Source organism: Camelus bactrianus, chromosome 19 (assembly GCF_048773025.1).
Source record: "Camelus bactrianus isolate YW-2024 breed Bactrian camel chromosome 19, ASM4877302v1, whole genome shotgun sequence".
In the NCBI taxonomy this organism is placed as follows: domain Eukaryota; kingdom Metazoa; phylum Chordata; class Mammalia; order Artiodactyla; family Camelidae; genus Camelus; species Camelus bactrianus.
Window position 1 is genome coordinate 7,700,173 of NC_133557.1, and position 20,108 is coordinate 7,720,280.

The 20,108-nt window shown below is 39.8% G+C and overlaps 1 protein-coding gene across 2 annotated transcripts in view; it reads left to right on the top strand.

The window, feature by feature from the left end:
• The first annotated feature begins 726 nt into the window (after nucleotides 1–726).
• Nucleotides 727–20,108, top strand: part of DNAAF9 (dynein axonemal assembly factor 9) — a 107,948-nt gene continuing 88,566 nt past the window's right edge. For both annotated transcript variants that reach the window (XM_074346995.1, XM_074346996.1), the window contains exons 1-3: nucleotides 727–1,172; nucleotides 16,487–16,566; nucleotides 19,159–19,278. In XM_074346995.1, coding sequence (XP_074203096.1) covers nucleotides 1,090–1,172; nucleotides 16,487–16,566; nucleotides 19,159–19,278 — 283 coding nt within the window. In that variant the 5' untranslated portion in view covers nucleotides 727–1,089. The remainder of the gene's footprint in view (nucleotides 1,173–16,486; nucleotides 16,567–19,158; nucleotides 19,279–20,108) is intronic.

Sequence of the window (20,108 nt, forward strand, 5' to 3'; positions counted from 1 at the left end):
TTTCCTTTCTTCAATATGAAAAATAAGTACTTTAAACTTACAGTTCCTTCTTTTGGTTTTCCCTCTGCTAAACTTGCTGGAGACACCATAGGGATCCTTCAGAGTTTTTGTAGAGGTAGGATTTTTAGCTAGTGATTTAAGCGCCATTTACTGAGGCGGAAAAATAGCTAGAGGATTTTTGTAATTGATTGTAGAAAGGTGAATACAGGACATTTAAGACATCCTTGGCAAAGTCAATATATGACACATAACAAAATCATACAATACGTCCTGCATATACAGGAGGCCTGCCAACCCTATCAATTACGTACGAGAAAACTGAGGCTCGGTGGGATTAGATTTCTTGCACATGTCCCAGCAGTCGGAAACGGGTCGAGCCACGATCTGAACTGCAAAGTGCAGGAATCCTCTAGGACCTTGTGAGCCCCTAATGCCTGAGCAAGGCTGGGAGCGCACTGCTAACCTGAGGTCGGCTAGGAATCGGCTGGATGTTTGAAGGGAGGGTGTGCAACTGACTAGTAGCGGGTAAGGAAATAGTGGCAAGAAGACCTTCTTCAAGGAAGCGTCCTGGGAGACTGGGGTAAGCGGGCCCCGGGAAAATGCTCAAGTCCCGTTGGTGCACGGAACCCAGCCGAGATAGTGTAAGGCTTTGCAGGAGGCTGAAGCCGGCTGAGCGGGGCGGGGCGGACCGAAGCTCCGCCCCCGGGCGCGCCCGTGTGCGTGGCTGGGGGCGCCGCCGAGAGTACCACTGTACGATGCTGGGCCGGAGGACAGCGGGGAGCGGCGGCACGGTAGCCCTCACTCTGGGGCCTGGTGCTCCCAACCTCCGACCCGGCCGCCTCGAAGCTTAAAGAAGACGTGCGGCTCTGCGGCCGTGCGCCTGCCCCTCATCCCAGCCCTTCCCGACGCCCCCATTCGCGCTCCTTGTGCGCGTCCGGCTCCGCCCCGCCCCCGACGTGCCCCCGCGCGCCGGGCCCCCCGCCCACCCGGCACGCCCCGCCGCCCCGCCCGGCCGAAGAGGGCCTGGAGCCGCCCCGCGGGCCTGAGCGACCCTAGCAGCAGCACTGTCCTCCGCCGCCGCCCGCCGCCATGGACGTGTACCCCCCGCACCGGCTGGGGCTGTCCCGCTTGCAGTCCCTTAGTAGCCCTGGCCGCGGGTTGCCCTCCGTCAGGTACGCCGGGTCGAGGCCGCAGACGGGCGGGCGGGTCAGGGGTTGCGGGGGTTTGCGGGTTGTTGGAGTCTGGAGACGCCTCCCGCCGAAGGGCGTGGCCCGATATGGCTTCCTTGCGGACGGTTTTTCCCTAAACGGCTCTTTGAGGAACGTTTCTCGAGGAACGGCGCCCGGTGCAGAGGCTCCCACAATGGCTCCTTTATCGACAGCCCTGCAACGGCTCCCCTTGTGAAGATCCCCTACGGTGACATCCCCACCCCCGAAGAACGTTTCCCCCAGAAAGATTCCCCTATCGAGAACCTTCACCGTGGCTTCTGTATGGATAGCCCATTTGCCGTCCCCATAGAATATTTCCCCAGAAACGGCCATCAATGGAGACGCCCCCTCGCAATAGCTCCCCTGTATAGAACCCCAAATGGGTTTCCTAGGAACGGCTTATCTATAATGCTCCCCTACAGTGTGTCTCCTTTAGAGCCTTTCCCCTTAACTGCGGCTTTCCTAAAGAGACCCCCCCCCTTCCGCCCCTTACTAACACCCACACGGACTGCATCTTCCCTATTGCGCATTTCCCCAACTCCCCCTGACCCAGCCCTACTTCGCGACGCGCCCTCGCTCCACAATGGGGAGCTCAGATTGGGGAGAGATGGAGGTCATTAGGGGCGCAGGACATAAAAACTGGACGGACAGGGGAAAGGGCCAGAACTCCCGAAAGCAGCGGACCTCAGGCCCCAGAGCCTAAAAGGCTGAGCCCCGTATGGGGAGGGTGATATTGAGGAGGGTCCCCACCCCGTTTCGATATGGGAAGATTTGTTTCTGCTGTCTGTTCCCTGTGCCTTTGGGGCTGACCTTGATAGTCTGGGTATTGTTTGGGGCCGCCAGCGGAGTGTGGAGGTTGGAATGATGGAGGGGTTGTGGCAGAGACCGTTGGGAGGGAGTGTGGAAGAGAGAGAAATGGGCTTTGGCCCTACTAAACTGTCATTAACCAGAGGAGGGTTTTTGTTTTGTTTGCTTTTTCTCAATTCTAGCTACTTAGCAAAGCAAATATGGTATTGTTCCCCTGAAAGAAGATAATCCACTTACTAGATAGAATGGCTTTTCCTATATCCTTGTTATGATATTTAAGGCATTATATTTTTAAATTTTTGCCCGCAAATCTGTGTTTTGTTTTGTTTTAACTCGACCACCTTTATGGAGCGTAAGAACTAAATCTTAGAATCCTGTCCCTCTCTTCCTTTCTGACATTCCTTCTCCCACTCCAGCAACTAACAATGTTTGTTGAATAAAGGATGATTAGATACCCTTGGTTGCATTTGGGAGTCCTTATTTGCTTCTGACTTGGTGGTGACGTATTTGGACTCCTGCTCTGCTCTTCAGTGGAATTCCAGTGGGCTTTACAGTGTTAAGGGTTAGCTGCTTATGGTAGCCATCTCCAATCTGTCCTAACATTTCTGGCAGCCAGTTTCACTGTTAGAGAGTATTTGAACTTTGTATAGACTAGAACTGCACAGGATACTTTAGAACTTGGGGCACCCACCCGTTAAATCTACAGTCTGTGTAAACTTGCAGTTCATTCCAGATCATCTTGAGCTTAGGAATCTTGAGTCTTTGAGACTTTTGGGGAAAAAAAGAGCTTACCAGTAAAATCCATCTTTAAAATAACTGCTGCCTTCCTTGTTTCTAGTAGGATGGCAGTATGCAGCTTTTTTTTTTTTTTCTGTAGGTAGTGTTTTTATGTTAAAAAGATTAATGTTGGCTAACTTTATTAATCAGACTCAAACTCTGAATCTTCCATCACATGGTTTGAGTGAACCTTGTTAGTCTTCAGACAAGGGGTAGTGCAAGGAACCCCAAGGCCTGGCTGTTGTATACCTTTGGTAAAAGAAAATTGGTGAAAGTTCCCCTCTTTTCCCCACCTGTTTTGAGCTGAACATGCTTTTCTTAACTCATTCAGTCAAGCCCCTGACTTTAGCGTTGAATATGTCTAAGAGATTTGGGCTCCACAAGTTCCTGTCACCCTATTTGGCTTCTTTGCTACAGTGTCTCCTGAGTGATGAAAGAGGCAGGCCTAACTGGTGAAGTTACATTCCTATAGACCTATAGATAGTACTTTGCAAGTGTGTGGTTCTCTTTCAGCAATGGACTTCATTTTCACAAAAAGATCAGGAGTTAAAATATAGTTGCTTAGAACTGGAAGCTTCTTTTTAATGATATGGTAGTCATCGGTGCTGTCCATCAGTTATTTTTGGTTTCTGTCTCCTGTGCATGTGGTACAGTTGTACTTGCTTTCCTCCTTAAAGTTGAGAATGGCCTTGTGAGTTGCTTTTGGTCAGTGAAATGTGTACAGAAATGATGTGCAAACCTTCATGGTAAAAGCTTCAGGTGTGTAATTTACCACTCTCTCTCCCTGTGTTATGGTGACTGTTGGTGGCTAGTCTGTCAGTCTGGGACCCAGAACAAGGTGACCTGTGTTTGATTTGTCAGAGTGAGCAAGAAGTAAACCCTTGTTTCAAGCCACTGAGATTTTGGAGGTATTACCAAATAAATATCTTGATTTGTACTAAGAAACCGGTGGAAATAGCTGAAATATGCTTTCCTACTTCAAGTCTCTTTCTACAGAGGAGTCTGATCCTACTCGGGACTTGTTCAACAGTTTAAATTTCATTGCCTCCTTATGCAAATAATCCAACGTACACTGTGATAGGTGTTGTAGATTCAGACAAACAAGGCAGGCCCCTGCCCCCCGAGAACTCCTTTGTGAACGGAGAGAGACAAAAACAGTAAACATCATAATACAGAATGGTGAGAAATAAGTACTGAGGAAGAGGGCTAAAGGACAATAATATAAGAAGCTGCAGTCGATTTAGGGCTCAGCAGTTGGAAGAATGGAGTTGCCATTTATTGATATTGAGAACATGGGAAGAAGAGCAAGTTTGTGGAGAAAACAGGATTCTGTTTTGGCCTTGTTCATTTTGAGTTTCTTAATATTCAAGTGGAGATACTGGATTAGCAGTTGGATGTATTAGTTTGAAGTTCAGGAGAGAGATTCGAACTGGAGATACCACTCATGTGCTGATGACTCCCAAATTTTTATTTAAAGCTATGAAACTAAAAAATAAAAAAATAAAAACAAACAAAAAGAGGCGGAGGGTGTAGCTCAAGTGATAGAGAGCATGTGTAGCATGCACGAGGTCCTGCGTTCAGTCTCCAGTACCGCCATTAAAAAGCTAATTAAATAATTACCTCCCCCACCAAAAAAATAAAAATTAAAGCTATGAGACTAGATAGAGATCCAGGGAGTAAATATAGATGGAGAAGAGCACCAGCATCCAAGCCTTGGTACATCCCATGTAGAAAGACAGTGTAGCAATGTCTTCCAAATTCTGAGAGGAAGTGGTTTCCTACTATGAAATAGGGAAAGGATCAAGGACAGTCATGGATAGTCAGTTGACAAATGGCAAGAATAGACTATTCGATTTTGGTAATGTGGAGGTCATTGGTGACCTTGACAAGAATAGTTTTGGTTCAGTGGATTCAAGAGAAAATAGGGGGAGAGGAATTGAAGTCAGTGAGTATAGATAGTCATAGTGATGTTTCAAGGATTATAGGGGAGAGCAGAGTAGTAGGGCTGTGGCTAGAAGGGCATGAAATGTTAGAGTTTTTTTGTTTTTAGGTGGGCAGATATTAGAGCATGTTTGCAAGTTGATGGGAGTGGTGGAATACAGAGAGACAAACTGATGATTAAAGAGAGAAGGGGTGAAGTCATTGAGTAGGTGAGAGGGAATGGGATCTAGAATATAAATGGATATGTTGGTCTCAGGCTAGATATGTACATGGACAGTTCATCTGTGGCTCATTGTATGGACCCAGATGCGGTGCATTGGTAGCTTGGTGGTGGGACAAAGTGAAAGTTCTGGTTACTTCTGTATTCTCTGTTAAATAAGGTTTTCAGCTAAAAATGAAGAGTAGGGGAGGTGTTGAAAGTTTGAGGAGAAAGAAGGTGTAAAATTCATCCAGGAGAATGAGGAAAAATGACTTGAATAAGGAAATATTTTAGGATTGCCAGCCAGCACCATGAGCCCATTTGGTGTTTATTGTCATAAATTTAAGGTGAGACCTAGTTAGCATGGTTGAATGCCTTTCTTTCAGATGTGTTGGCATTGGGGAAGGGAGTAGCTGAGGTAGGATAGAGGACATCTCTGGAAGATACGAGTAAAGGAACTCTCAGTGTCATAGTCAGCACGTAGTCAGCACTTACTAAATATGAGCTGCTATTGTTGGCTGTTATGAAACACTACTTGCACTAATTATTTATTGAATGAATAGAGAATAATTACAGCTGAAGCTGTGGGCTATGTTAAACTTCATGGGTGTTCAGAGAATGAAGAATCACAGTTGTGAGCTAGATGATGGGAAGGTGATTCATGACAATGATGTTCTACAGAGAGCACTCAAGTAAAGCCTCTCAGAGACAGGTTATCTCTTCTGGTGATGTTTACTGTCCAGGTGCCAATATCTATGGTTCCCTTTTGGGTTTACAGATCTACAGAAGCAATAATGATCCCTCCTTTAATAAAAACAAACAAACAAACAAAAACTCAAAATGCGGAGCAAAACTATGACCTTGTATGTCTGAAAATGAAATGTCTTGTATGTCTGAAAATTTCGCTTCCAGTGTACTTGTTTGGATGCTGGCCAGGGAGTCTTGGTTTGGTGTCTATAGAAGTAAAAAGGGTTTGCTTGGTTAGTTTTTATGGCCTTACTTCTGGCCTTAGGAAAGAAGTCTATAAGTACGGGTTCCCCCCATTATCCGAAAGTAGAACATTCCTAGGAAACCTTTTGTAAGCTGAAATGGCATAAAGCAAAGAAACAATTACTTTAGAACACATCTTGCTAATGGAGGCACAAAATAAAACAGGAGAAGACATAGACACAGATGTTCACAGACATGATTCAAAGTTACGGAGGCTTGTTGCTGAGATGCTGAGGGTAGTTCCCAGGGAAGGAGCTTGGCAGTGCCACTCTTGTTGCTCTACTGCAGAACAAATGCTAGCTATTTTTGCTTTTCACCTTTTTTTCATTAAAGCAGAAATCCTCTTCTGATTTCAGTTAGTTAAAACAGGTAGGTCTTTTGTAAAAGCAAACTTTCGAAAAGGAGGGGATGCCTCTGTCTGCCTTTTCACATGTGTCTGGGTTGACTGTGTTCTGAGGACTCTTATGTAGTGAGTATCCTCTCATTAAGAGTGCACGATATCATAACAGTGTTTCCTAGCTCTTGGGCTCTTCTACGATATTCTAACTTTTGGAGAGGGGGAGTGAATGAGATGCAGATTCCTTCCAAGAGTTGCACAGCTTAAATATTGTTTTTTTGCCCTGAAATTAAAAAGAAAGGAAAAAGTAGAGATTACAACTTGAGTATTTAAATGTGTTATCTGTGATTTTGAACCCTAGTCTGAGGAAAAGTTAACTCATTAGGCATGCTTTCATTTTCAGCTTCTTATTTTGAAATAATTTTAGATTTATAGATGAGTTGCAAGTATGATACAGAGTGTCCCTATATATCCTTCACCAAGCTTCCTCTAATGTTAACATGTTGCATACAACCATGGTGCATTTTTCAAAACTAAGAAATTAATATTGGTACTGTACATTAGTTTACTTAGTAAATTTTTGTTAACTGGGAGTCTATTACTCCAGACTTTATTTGGATTTCCCCAGTTTTTCCATTGTCTTTTCTATTCCAAGATCCAGTCCAGGATTCCATATTGCACTTCGATTTGGCATGCATTTAATAGTCAAAGGAGTGAGGGAAAGTAATTGTGGTTGCTTTCTGAATGAAGACTTGTGAAACTGACATTACAAGGAGCAGATTGTGTGTAGAAATGCTGAGAGAAAGCTGGAGAAAAGGAAGAAAATGGAAAATAAGATATTGTTACACTGGAAAATAATGAACAGATTTCGAGATAACATTTTCCATTTGTGGTGGGTAGCTTTCCGAAGTTCTCAGATTTAGTTTGTAGAGAGTCTTATATACCCCAATATATGAAATATGTGTAGACATGAATTGCAATTGGGTACAAGTTTTAACTGTTTTAGATAAGGTCACCTATCATTTAGGAACAATGGCAACCGGTAAAAGCGCTTAACAATAGTGACTTTTAACTTTGAGGTTTATTCTCTTTTGCAAAGGTGTCTTTCTAGAGAAGGCCAGGTTAGTCTTGGTATGAAGTCACCAGGGAACCAGGCCTCTTCTGTGTTTGTAGTTTGCTATCCTTAGCAAGTGGATTCCATTTTAGCTATAGCTTCATGGTCACAGAATGGCTGGAGGAACTCTATGTATCACATCTGTCAAGGAAGAAGGGATAGTTGAGTCAGTTCCTTCAGAGAACTTCTCCAGAAGCTTCCACCTGATGGCTCTCGTATGTCTCATTGGTCAGCTCTAGAAGCGAAAGGGCTGGGCCTATTGCTGCTCCAAATAAAATTGGGGTACTATCAGTAAAAAAAAAAAAAAGAAGGGAAGAATGTATATAGATTAAGCAGTTGTCTCTATCACAGGGAGGTAACTGTGTGGAATGAAAGTTACATTGCTTAGGACTGCTAACGGCTCTGGTGAGCTACATGAACATACTGGGGAGGATATTCAAGTCATCGAATAGGCAAAACCATGCCAACACACGTTTCTAAGTCGTGTGTGTGTGTGTGTGTGTGTGTGTGTGTGTGTCCCTTCAGTTTGAGTCATTCTATGGTCACTGTTTAACCATGTATTGGCCATGGCAGCTTTAATGCTGACTTTGCTTTTTCCATTGCAATTTGTTGCTCCAGGAAGGACGTCAGTGGGAAATGATGTTTATTGACTTGAGACGCGTCCTGCCTTCTTGCCTTTCTTTTATGTCTGTTTTACAAAGGGGATAAATAATTACCACTTTAGTGCAGGGACAGGTTTCTTAAACCCTTAGTAGTCCTACAGTAGCTCCTTTCAGTTAGTACCTAAAGTCTGAATTAATGTAGATATGGCTTGTATTACTTCTACTGTTGATTTTTCCTCCAATACTTTATTAAGAGACTGTTTATAAGTACAGAAAAGTTGAAAGAATTATTCAGTGGACATTCATGTAAATTCATACCTAGATTCTGGGCTTAGTATATTTGCTCTGTTTGCCTTATTATATAGTTATCCTGCTATCCATCCATCAATCCCTCCTATATTTTAATGCCTTTCAGAGTTAAGTTGTAGACACTGATATGCTTCAACCCTAAACATTTCCTAGGATTGATTTTGTAATAAGAAGAATGCTTTCTGTTGCAAGTGACAGAAACCCAACTCAAAAGATTAAAGTAAAAAAGGGAATGAATATATTGGCTTACTTGGTTGGAAGGAATAGTCTTGTAGGAAGAGCTGCAGGAACAAGGGCCTCAAAACTAGAACCAAGACTCTGCTGTAAGAAGAGTCTCTATCCATATAACCCCAAATCCACATTCTTCCTGCACCCTGACCCTAGAGGCCTTTTCTCTGCTACCTTTGAAACGGGAAATCCCTGGAAAGGACTTCAGTTGGCCTGGCTTGCTCCTGGGTAAGTCACAATTGGATACTGTGGCCAAGAAAGGGCACAATGTATGTTACTAGGGGGAGATAAAAATGAAAAGCATGCTGAGTGAAGTATATACCTCAGAAAGCTTTCCCACGTGTTCTCTGATGCTGGCATAATCCTGGTATTTGACTAGGAGAGTACAAAGGAGAACTAAGATGCAAAAATCCTGAATAAAGCAGTAATACAGTCAGGCCTTTATATCCACAGATTCCACATCCATGGATCTAACCAACCAAATTTTAAAAAATGTTTTAATTTAGAGGAAGTTCCAAAAAGTAAAATTTGAATTTGCCACACATAAGCAACTATTGACATAGCATTTACATTTTATTTACAACTATTTATATAGCCTTTATATTGTATTAGGTATTATAAGTAATCTAGAGATGATTTAAAGTATACTGGAGGATGTACATAGATTGTGTACAAATACCACATCATTTTACATGTGGGACCCGAGCATCTGTGAATTTCAATATCCAAGGAGGGGTCCTGGAACCAGTCCTCTATGGATACCGAGGGGTAACTGTATAACAATGAAAATTCTAACCATTAGATTAACATTAGTTGAAGAGTGTTAACACATAGTTTAGAAGTTACGGAGAAACAGGTACTCTGGTATATTGTAGGTGAATGTTTTAAGAAAACAATTTGGCAAGATCTATCAAAATTTTAAATGTAGATACCTCTTAACCTGACAGTGCTAGTTGCTACCTTGAGGGAACCTTAGTCCTTATGCGAAGATGGATATATAAGGTTGCTCACTGAAGTATTATTTGCTATTAGCAAAAATGATACAAATCCTGAATGTTGAATCATAGTGTCTGGTTAAATCAAAACAAAAGAATATAGTACAGCAGTTTTAAAAATGATGTGGTGTTCTATATACTAACTTAGAAAGATCTTAAGGTACAGTGTTAAGTGAAAAAAGCATGTAGCAGAGCAGTTACGTATCTCATTATATAATTTTATGTGAAAACAACTCTCCCCCACAAAAACTCACCCAGACTAAATGTTACTGAGAATTCACACCGAATTGTTCACAGCAGTTTTATAAGATAAAGTGAACCAGACTGTTATGAGGATTCACTTTGTAAAACAGTCAAAACACAAAGCATATAGAGTATAAGGAGAATATATTCATGGTTTAATTGTTTAATTTTGAAAATCAAAGAGTTAGCATAAATTATGGAGGAAAATATACTTGGCTATGTATACAGTAATATATAAGCAGTGAGCAGTGCATTAACTATTATGTATAAATGGAAGCTGGGGAAAACAGATTTGATTGTTTAGAATTCAAAAATACTGTATCTGTGGCTGACATTATTGTCAGGAAATCAGTGAAGTATATCAGAAAGAAAAAGTTCAGAGTCAGGGTATCTGGTCACTCTGGTTCTGGTGCTGTTAATCTTTACTCAGCCTTGTGATCTTGGGCAAACTGCTCCTGTCTGGGTCTTGTTTCCTTCTTGTCATCTATCATGTCTAGATTCTGAGCCTGAATCCAAGGAAAGTGAGAAGCATAGTACAGTGTATAATAGCATATTGAACATAAACTGCACTGTTGAGTCTGCTGAGTCAGTAGGTACTCTGAAGGAGGAACTCTGTAAATTTGTGGATGACCACAGACCATCTGCCCAGGATGTGCCAGCGGTGCTCAGGTAGGCCTGGCAGCAAGGGGGCAGAGCTATTGCTGGGCTTGTTTTATGTTTGAAAGTTTCTATTGAAAAAAAAGAGAAAAAGACTGGATGGATATACTACATACCCATAATAGTGACCTCTGGGTATATATAATATTCCATTTTTTAATCAAAAAGTAATATATTAGTATTTTATGTAATTCAAAAAGACAGTAATGTAGATAAAAGCAAACATGCCAGAATGTTAATAGTGGTTAATTTTGGGTGCTGGGAATATGAGTGATTGTGGTTTTCTTTATACTTACCAGGTATTTTTAAATAGGTAAATATTTCAGTAAGTGACAAGTTTAATGGTTCACTGGCAAATAATAGACTGTGTTCTGGTTAAAAATTAAATTCAGTAAGCAAGAAAATGTTTGAAGGAAAAGAGAACTGAATTTAGTTTTACCCATTTGACAAGAAAAGAGATACGGTGATAATGTTTTACTCTGGGAAGAGGAAGGTCTTTCTCCATTTTATATGTTTCCACTTTATTTGGCCAAGATACTTGTAGAAAAGAAAGTCTTTTTGCTTCTGTCTTCAGTATTATCTTAGCTTTCCATAGCAGTAGTTGGGGAGCTGTTTGTTTCCTGGTCACATGACCTATTAATGCTTTTGTCACTGGCTGGCTGTAAGTTTGAAAACCAGAGAGCCCTTGGTAACCTTGGCAGTCAGCCAGCCTTCTGTCCACGTGGGTTGGAAAATGGACCAAAGGGCCAGCTTGATGAATTATTTCTAGCATAGAGAATGATTGCAAGATGAATCTTACATTAAACATGAGGAAGTGGGGAGGGACAGGTAACCATTTCCCAGGGAAAGAAGTTTTTTCTTACTTTAATCTTGATCATCTTCCAGTTTCTATTCTGCCACTTCTAAAACCCTAAGTTACTCCACATGTCCCTCAGATTTTTATTATGAAAATGTCCAAACAATGCAGAAAAGACTAGTACGATGAATACGTTACACTCACCACTTAGATTCAGCAATTTTTAACTTTTTGCCGTATGTGCATTGTCTTTATTTTTTTTTCTCTTTATTCTTTCCTGTTAAATCTTTTTCAAGTTGCAGACATCATGACACTTCACCCCTAAGTACTTCCTCATGCATCTGCTAAGAAAAAGGACATTCTACTATGTAACCACCATAACATTATCTCACCTAAGAAAATTAACAGTAATTCCATATTACCATCTATTATCCAGGGCATATTCAAATTTTCTCAACTGTCTCATAGATGTTTCCCAGGTTTTTTTTTTTTTTTTTTTTTGGTTTGTTTAAATAAAATTAAGGTTCATACTTTGCACTGTTTTCTTATTCTTCAACTTCTTTTACATAAGAAAAGTTCTCCCTCTCGTTCTTTTAGTTTTACATGGCATTGGCTTCTTTTAACTGAATTTTTAAAAAAATTATTTACTTTTTGGGGGTAATAATTTTATTATATTTTATTTAGTTTTAAAGGAGGTACTGGGGATTAAACCCAGGACCTTGTGCATGCTAAGCACACACTCTTCTGCTGAACTATATACCCTCCCCCTAAATTTTTTTTTAATTGTGATAAAGTACACATAAAATTTACCATCTTAACCATTTTTAAGTGTACAGTTTAGTGGCCTTAAGCATATTTACATTGTTGTGCTACGATCACCACTACTCATCCACAGAACTCTTCATCTTGTAAAACTGAAATTCTGGTACCAATTAAACTGTAACTCCCCACTCCTTCCCCCGGCCCCCGGTAACCACCAGTCTGTGTTCTGTCTTTGTAAATTTGACTATTGTAGGTACCTCATAAAAATGGAATCGTACAATATTTGTCCTTTTGTGACTGACCTGTTTCACTTACTGTATTGTCTTTAAGCTTCATCTGTTTTTTTTTTTAGCATGTGTCAGAATTTCTGTCCTTTTTAAGATTGAACGGTATTCTATTGTATGTATATATCAAGCCTGTCTGTGTCCGTAGACACTTGGGTTGCTTCTACCTTTTAACTATTTCAAGTAATGCTGCTGTAAACATGGGTGTACAAATATCTCTTTGAATCCTTGTTTTCATTTGTTAGGACTGCATACCCAGAAAGTGGAATTACTGAATCATATGGTAATTTAATATTTAATTTTTTAAGGAGCCACCATGCTGTTTTCCACAGCAACTGCGCTATTGTACATTCCCACTAATGGTGTGTAAAGGTTCCAGTTTCTCTTCATCCTTGCTAACACTTTATATTTTCTGCTTTTTTGATGTTAACTATTTAAATTTGTATGGCAGTAATATCTCTTTATGGTTTGGATTTGCATTTCCCTGATGATTAGTGATATTGAGCATCTTTTTGTGTGCTTATTGGCCATTTGTGTATCTTCTTTGGAAGATTCAAAGTCCTTTCAAGTCCTTTGTCCATTTTGAGTTTTTTGTTGTTGTTGAGTTGTAGGAGTTCTTTATATATCCTGGATATTAGCCTCTTATCAGATATGTAACTTGCAGATGTTTCCTTCCAGTCTGTGGGTTGTCTTTTCACTCTGTTGTATACTTTTATGAACATAAATTTTTAATTTTGATGACATCTAACTTATGTATTTTTTCATTTGTTGTCTGTGCTTTTGGTGTCATACCAAATCCAATGTCATGAAGATTTTCCCTATTGTTTCCTTCTAAAAATTTTTATAGTTTTAGGTTTACATTTTAGGTTTATGTGAGTCATTATTCTGTTTTGAGTTAAATTTTGTGTAGGTGTAAAGTAAGAGTCCAATTTTTTTTTTTACATGTGGCTATACAGTTTTCCCAAAACCATTTGTTGAAAAAAACTCTCCTTTCTCAGTAAATAATCTTGGTACCCTTGTCAAAAATCATTTGACCAGAAGAACATTATAGTAAGTGAAATAAGCCAGTCACAAAAAGAGTTTATTCTATTGCATTGGTCTATATGTGTATCTTTATGCCAATACCAAACTGTTATGATGACTATAGCTTTGTAACACCTTTTGAAATCAGGAAGTATGTCCTCCAGCTTGATCCTTCTTTTTCAATATTTTATTTATTTTGGGTCCCTTGAGATTTCATAAGAATTTTAGAATGGATTTTTCTATTTCTTAAAAAAAATTATTGGATAGAAATTGCATTGAATCTGTAGATTGCTTTGTGTAATACTAACAGCTTACCAGTATTAAGTCTTCCAGGGCATGATTGTGAATATATTTCCATTATTGGTGTCTTGTTTAATTTATTTCAGAAATATATGAATGATTCAGTTTTTCTGAATCCTCACCAGCATTTTGGTATCATCACTGTTATTTTAGTTTTTCTAATAGATGTATAGTAATATCTCATTGTGGTTTTAATTTACATTTCCCTAATGGATAATGATGTTGAACTAGTTTTCATGTGCTTATCTGCCATCTCTATATCTACTTTGAAAAAAATGTTTCTTCATGCCCTTTGCCTACTTACTAATTGGATTTTTCTTTTTTTTACTGTTTAGTTTTGAGAGTTTTTAATGTATTTTACTTTGTCAGATAAGGGATTTGCAAATATATTCTCCCAATCTGTAGCTTATCTTTTCATTCTCTCAACAAGGTCTTTCACAAAGCAAAAGTTTAAAATGTTGATGTTAATCAAATTTTTATCAAATTTTCAATGGATCATACTCTTGGTATCAAGTTTAAGAACTTCATCAGACCCTAAGTCCTGAGTATTTTCTATTTTCTTCTAAAGATTTTATAGTTTTACATTTAAATTTTTAAATCTGTTATCTATTTTGAGTTAATTTTTGTGTAAGGTTTAGGTTGAGGTTCATGTTTTTGTCTGTGGAATCCATTTGCTCCAACACCATTTATTGAAAAGATTCTTCCTCCATTGAAAAGACTATTGCTTTCCAACCTTTGTCAAATTAATTGGTTATATTTGTGTGAGCCTGTTTCTAGCTATTCTATTCCATTCCATTGATCTATGTGTCTGTCGCTCAGCCAGTATCATTCAGTCTTGATTACTTTAGCTATATAGTAAGTCTTGACGTCAGATGGAATGATTCCTCCCAGTTTATTCTTTGAAAACTTTTTTAGCTATTCTAGTTCCTTTGCCGTTCCATATAAATTTTAGAGTAATCTCGTCTATATGTACAAAAAATCTTGCTGGGATTTTGGTAGGAATTGTGTTAAACTTATACGTCAATTTGCGGAGAATTGACATTATGTTGTCTTCCAGTCTATAAATATGATATGTCTCTCCATTTACTTAGATCTTATTTGATTTCCTTTATCAGTGTTTTGTAGTTTTTAGCATGTAAGTCCTATGCATGTTTTATTAGATTTATATTTAAATGATATATTTTTAATTGGGTTTCTGTGTGTTAATTGCTTTTATACAATTGGCTTCTATATGTTGCTTTTGCAGTTTCATGGAATTCACTTATTAATTATAGGATTTTTTTTTTGTAGATTCTATGAGAGCCCCTACATAGGTCATTATGTCATCTGCAAATAGGGATAGTTTTATTTTCCTTTTCTATCTTTATGCCTTTTGTTTTCTTTTTTACCTTATTGCATTGGCTAGAATGTCTAGTATTATGTTGAATAGGAGTGATGAGAGCAAACATCTTTTTCTTGTTCCTCATTTAGTCTTTCACCATTAAGTATATCCCAGACTTTGCTTCAGATATTTTTTTGTAGATATTCTTTACCAAGTTGAGGAAACTCAATTGATTTCTAGTTTTCTGAGTGTTTTTATTGAGAATAGGTATTGGATTTTGTCAGATGATTTTTCTGCATCAATTATGTGGTTGTGTAATTTTTTTTCTTTAGCCTATTAAATGATGGATTATATTGATTGGTTTACCAATAATGAACCAGCCTTGCATGCCTCTTGGTCGTAGTGTATAATTCTTTTTATATGTTGTTGAATTCTATTTGCTAATATTTTATTGAGGGTTGTTATATCTATATTCATGATTAATATTGATCTCTAGGTTTTGGGGGGTTTTTTGGAACTGTCTTTGTCTGATTTTGGTATGGGTGGAAGATTGTGGACATCTTCAGGGGAGACAGTGGTAATTGACTATTAAGTCTTGGACTTGGGGTGTTGGAACATCAGTAAGGATCTGGGGCAGGGAAGGAACCCAAGAAAGGGAGATGGTGTTGTTTGGCTGGAAGTACTGTTGCTTGGGTAAGGGCACTTTATCAGAACAGGGAGGGTGAGGATGAAGTCTGATTATTATGAATGGAACAGTTACTGTAGTTGGTTTGTGAAGGATCTTAGGGCTGGGAATATATTGATTGTAGAGGGAAAAGATTAACTATAGGAGTGTTAGGGAATGAATAGTAGAGACAGATCCTGGACCTGGAGGTGATGGGGACAGACCCAGTGGAAGGATCAGTCTCAAGCAGGAAAGTGAGCACTTCTTTCTGGGACTGCTCAGAAGGAAAAGAGATTGATATGGAGAGCATGGGGTCCTTAGAAGTGATATTAGTGTCTAGGAGTGCCTCTCCTTTTGCTTTATTTGAGAGGAAGGGCATATCCCAAGACCAAGGGAATTCGAGATCTGCATAGAAATGGAAGCAAGTACCATCTGTTGACACTCTCTATGGGGCCAGTTGTGATGATGAGTCATAGCTCCCTTTAGGTCTTTAGACCAGTTTTTGGTTTTTATCTGTTTGGTCTTTGTTTTGCTTTTGACAGACCAGTGAGGACCACAGTTAGGGTAAATCAGTATGGGAACTCTTCTTACATACTTCAAAAATGAGAAGTCATTGGAGGTCCTTCTGGTGAGCTGCTGAGCCCCAGTCCTGTCAGCATTGATCGTGAGAGGGCCTTTGGCTCCATCCTTTGTTGAGGCAGAGAGCCACTGACCATCGAGTTTGTAATCAGGAGTTCAGATTTTGTCTTCAGATCAGTTTTGCATAATCTCTTCCAAAAATAGAAGAGAAAAAAGAATGCTTTTCAATTCCTTTTTATGATTCTGATACCAAAACCAGGCAAGGACCAGTTTCCATCCCTAGCAGTCATTCTCTTCCTCATGCCTTCATGTGCTGGTACTCAGGAAGCTGATTTCTGTTTTTATTGCAGCTGCAGTCGACTCCGCCAGGTTCAAAGCATCCTGACCCAGAGCAGCAAGTCTCAGCCTGATGGGATCCTATGCATCCTAGGTCAGTGCTTTTAACAAGGTGGGACTCAAGGATGGGGGAACTTGGCTTCTGTTCATGGGAAGATAATAACAGTATCACTGTGAGATAAGCTCCAAGTTAGTCTCCTTCTCCTAGTTCTTATTCCCCTGAAATCTGTTGCTGTTTAATGAGGTCAGATGACCTCAGTGAGATTTCAGTGAGATCTCAGTGAGATAGGAAACCCCTACCACAGAGCAGGCATTTGGGACATGTTATCTCACTTCTCCTCACAGTGACCTTACAAGGGAGCAGTGTTGTCTTTTTTTTTTTACAGAGGAGGAAACTGAGACTCTGGGAGATAAAACAGACTTGCCCAGGGCCATAGGGTGGCAGAATTGGGCATTTCTTTATTCTTTAACTTTTTTTTTATTATGAAAACATATGATATAATTTAAAAATTAAGACAATCCACAAATAATAATGAATGAAGCTTTCTAACCATCCCAGACACCCAGTCTCACTCCCTAGATATAACATTGCCAACTGTATTTTTTTAAAACACAAAAGGGAACATTTTATATATACTGTTGTTAACTTAAAAGTTTTACTTGACGGTATATCTTGGAGGTTTTTCTTAATATCAGATTGATCTCCTTCTTTATCTCATTTTCACTTACATTTGTAGTATTGAGTCATAAAAGTTGTTTAAGTCTGATTTTATTCCCAGAAGTGAACCAGTTTCTTGTTCATTTATTTTGGATCACTAAGGACTCATATATATTTATTTTATACTTTGGGTTAAAATTCACTACCATTTCAAATTGTTCCAGCTTTGGCCATTTGGAGAGCTTTCATCTGGCTCCTGTGTCCCTCCCTTTGACGTAGCCCCATAAAAGCTTTAGTTTGTTTAGGACTTCTGTACTTTCTGACACTGTAAGGTACCTCATTCTTATTTTTGTATATTTCCTACTCCAGTCCTAGAATCAGCCATTTTTCTAGGAGCCCTGTTTTTGGGTTTTTTTTGGTTCTTTTTTTTTGAAGAATGGTATCAAAAACCAAGATCTGTGTGCTGGGTATACTCTCTGCTATTGAGATGTCATTGCTTTTGGCCCTCTCAGCTGACAAAGTAAGGAAATAATGCGTGAACATTAACTGGTGACTATACACACATCTATTAATGTTACACAACCATTTGTATCTATATTAAGCTAGCCATGAATTTGATGTGTTTCCAGCTCTAACCCATTACCACATGGATTATTCTAGCCTCCTCTTCTTGCATATCTATAGACTCCCATTCCACCAGTGAGAAACTTGGCACCTGCCATCCACCATCCACTTACTTGTTCGATTCCAGTATATGTGTATATTAGTATCATATTCGCTAACCCATAATACCCCTGTGAGAAACAACTTGGTCAACTAGAGCACAGTGCTTACATATAGTATCTTTTACCTTTACTTTTACATGGTAAGTCTTTTTAATGTTAGCAGTTTTTGTGACAGTTTATATGTCTGGAACCCTTAGAAGAGGACACGGTGAGGCTAGTCTAGCCCAGTTCACTGGTTATTTTTAACTCCATAGACCTTTCAACTCCAGGCCTTGTGTAGGCCAGGTCATCCCTGCTTTTGATTCTTTTTCATCCCTCCATTCACTGAAGTGTTGGATGGGTTAGAAGGCTGTGCTGCTTTGATCTTAACTGAGAAAGTAGACATCCCATATTTGAAGTCCCCTACCACAGATAGTCCCTAGGCCCCTCTGATCTGAGTGACCATTACTTTTCACTCTTCACTGGTCTGAATAACCATTGGCAGTCCTGTTTCCCAGGCTTCAGCCATATTTCCATTCCTGGAGCTCCTTCTACCCCAACCCCTTCCTCTTAGCCTCACACAGACAGCTGCCTCCTGCCCTTAAGACGTGTCCCTCTTGTTCAGAGCCAAAGCTCTGGGTCTTCACTTAGCCAGGAACCAGGTAATATATGTGCCTGGGGCATAGAAAGGCAGTTGTGAAGGCAGTATTGTTTAGTTTCCTTTTTGTCTCTGACCCAGCCCCACTAGACTGTAAGCTTCATGAGGACCATTTGTAGGCCTGTTTACTACAAGTCCCAGCACCCAGTGCAGTGCTAGCCTTGGGCCTGATAAATATTTGTGAAATGGTGGATGTGTGTGGTTTTATTCACTTTTCCTCTTTTCACTTATTTGAGTTCTTTTCAAACCACTTTACCTTCTTTATTTGATCTCATAAAGGTCTCTGAGAAAGATCTCTGAGAAGTAAGTGCTTTTCTGATGCCTGTTCCTATTCCAATGGGAAATATTGCAAAATCTTTAACCAGCCGTGGCAGGACTATATTTTCTGGTTCCTTCTGTCCTCAAGAACCACTTTTGATTAAATTAACAGCTTCAGTAATCTGTCCCTTTTGACTGTCTCCACTATATAGATCTTGAATTCAAGTAAGGATACTTGATGCTGAGGCCTGCTTCTTTCACAGAGTTGCCTAGTTTGGTTTGTGGCACCAAAGTGGTCTGAGCTGCTGCCTTTAACCATCAGAATGTTGCTGAGCAGGGGCAAGCTCTTGGGGCTCGTTTGCGCCCCGTGGTACAGTACAGCTGATCAGAGCCTTCTTTGCCTTGCAGGAATCGATAGCAGGTACAATGAAGGCTGCAGAGAGCTGGCGAATTACCTTCTGTTTGATTTGTACAATCAGAATACCAGTGATTTTGAGAAAACAGGGTTTTCTGAAGAAGTTCTAGATGGTAAGTATATACTGGTAAACTCTGTGTCACAGCGGAGTAGGTGATTTATTCCTTTGGATTCTTATTTCATGGTCTTTTTATGGAAAAATATGATCAAATTTAAAATAGCCTGAAGCCCCGGTAAATGTTTGCTTTTGTATTAATGAAAAACGTTTCTTCTTTGCTCTTATATTAAGCTCTGTTGGTCACCTACGGGATAAGAGACTAGTGACAGATAGTTTTCAGAGTAAGTTTAATGAATAAATCAGCTTTAGCTGTTTGTTTGTTTTTTTGTGGGGAGGGGAGTACTTAGATTTATTTATTTATTTATAGAGAAGGGACTGGGGATTGGACCCAGGACCTTGTGCACACTAAGCATGTGCCCTACCACTATGAACTATACTCTCCCCACTTGGATAAATCAGATTTAGAGGGAAAAAAGTAAACATCAGTGTTGGGTTTATATCTTCTTGTCAGGGTACTAGTTTTCCTGTCAGTTGCCCACTGCGTCTGTGTGCTGGGAGGTTCATATTATGTGCCATTGTCCTATGAAAGCACTTAAAGCTGTGAGTCAAGGATGCGCCTGCAGGCTACTCTTGGTAAGGAAGACTTCATGTGGATCTTCAGCTTAGGAACAAAGGCTCTTTGTCCTGCTCCGTCTTTGGGAATTGTTTTCTGTGTGACTGTAATTCATGACGATGCCTGTGACTACAATGCAGGCTTTCTGCTTACATTCCCCTTTCCTTTGCTCTGAGACACTCACTGTGTGTTGATGCTGCTGTGGGGTGATGCCCAGGAGCTATCTCTGGTATCACATACTTAGCATCATAACTTGCCTGCCAGATGGGTCA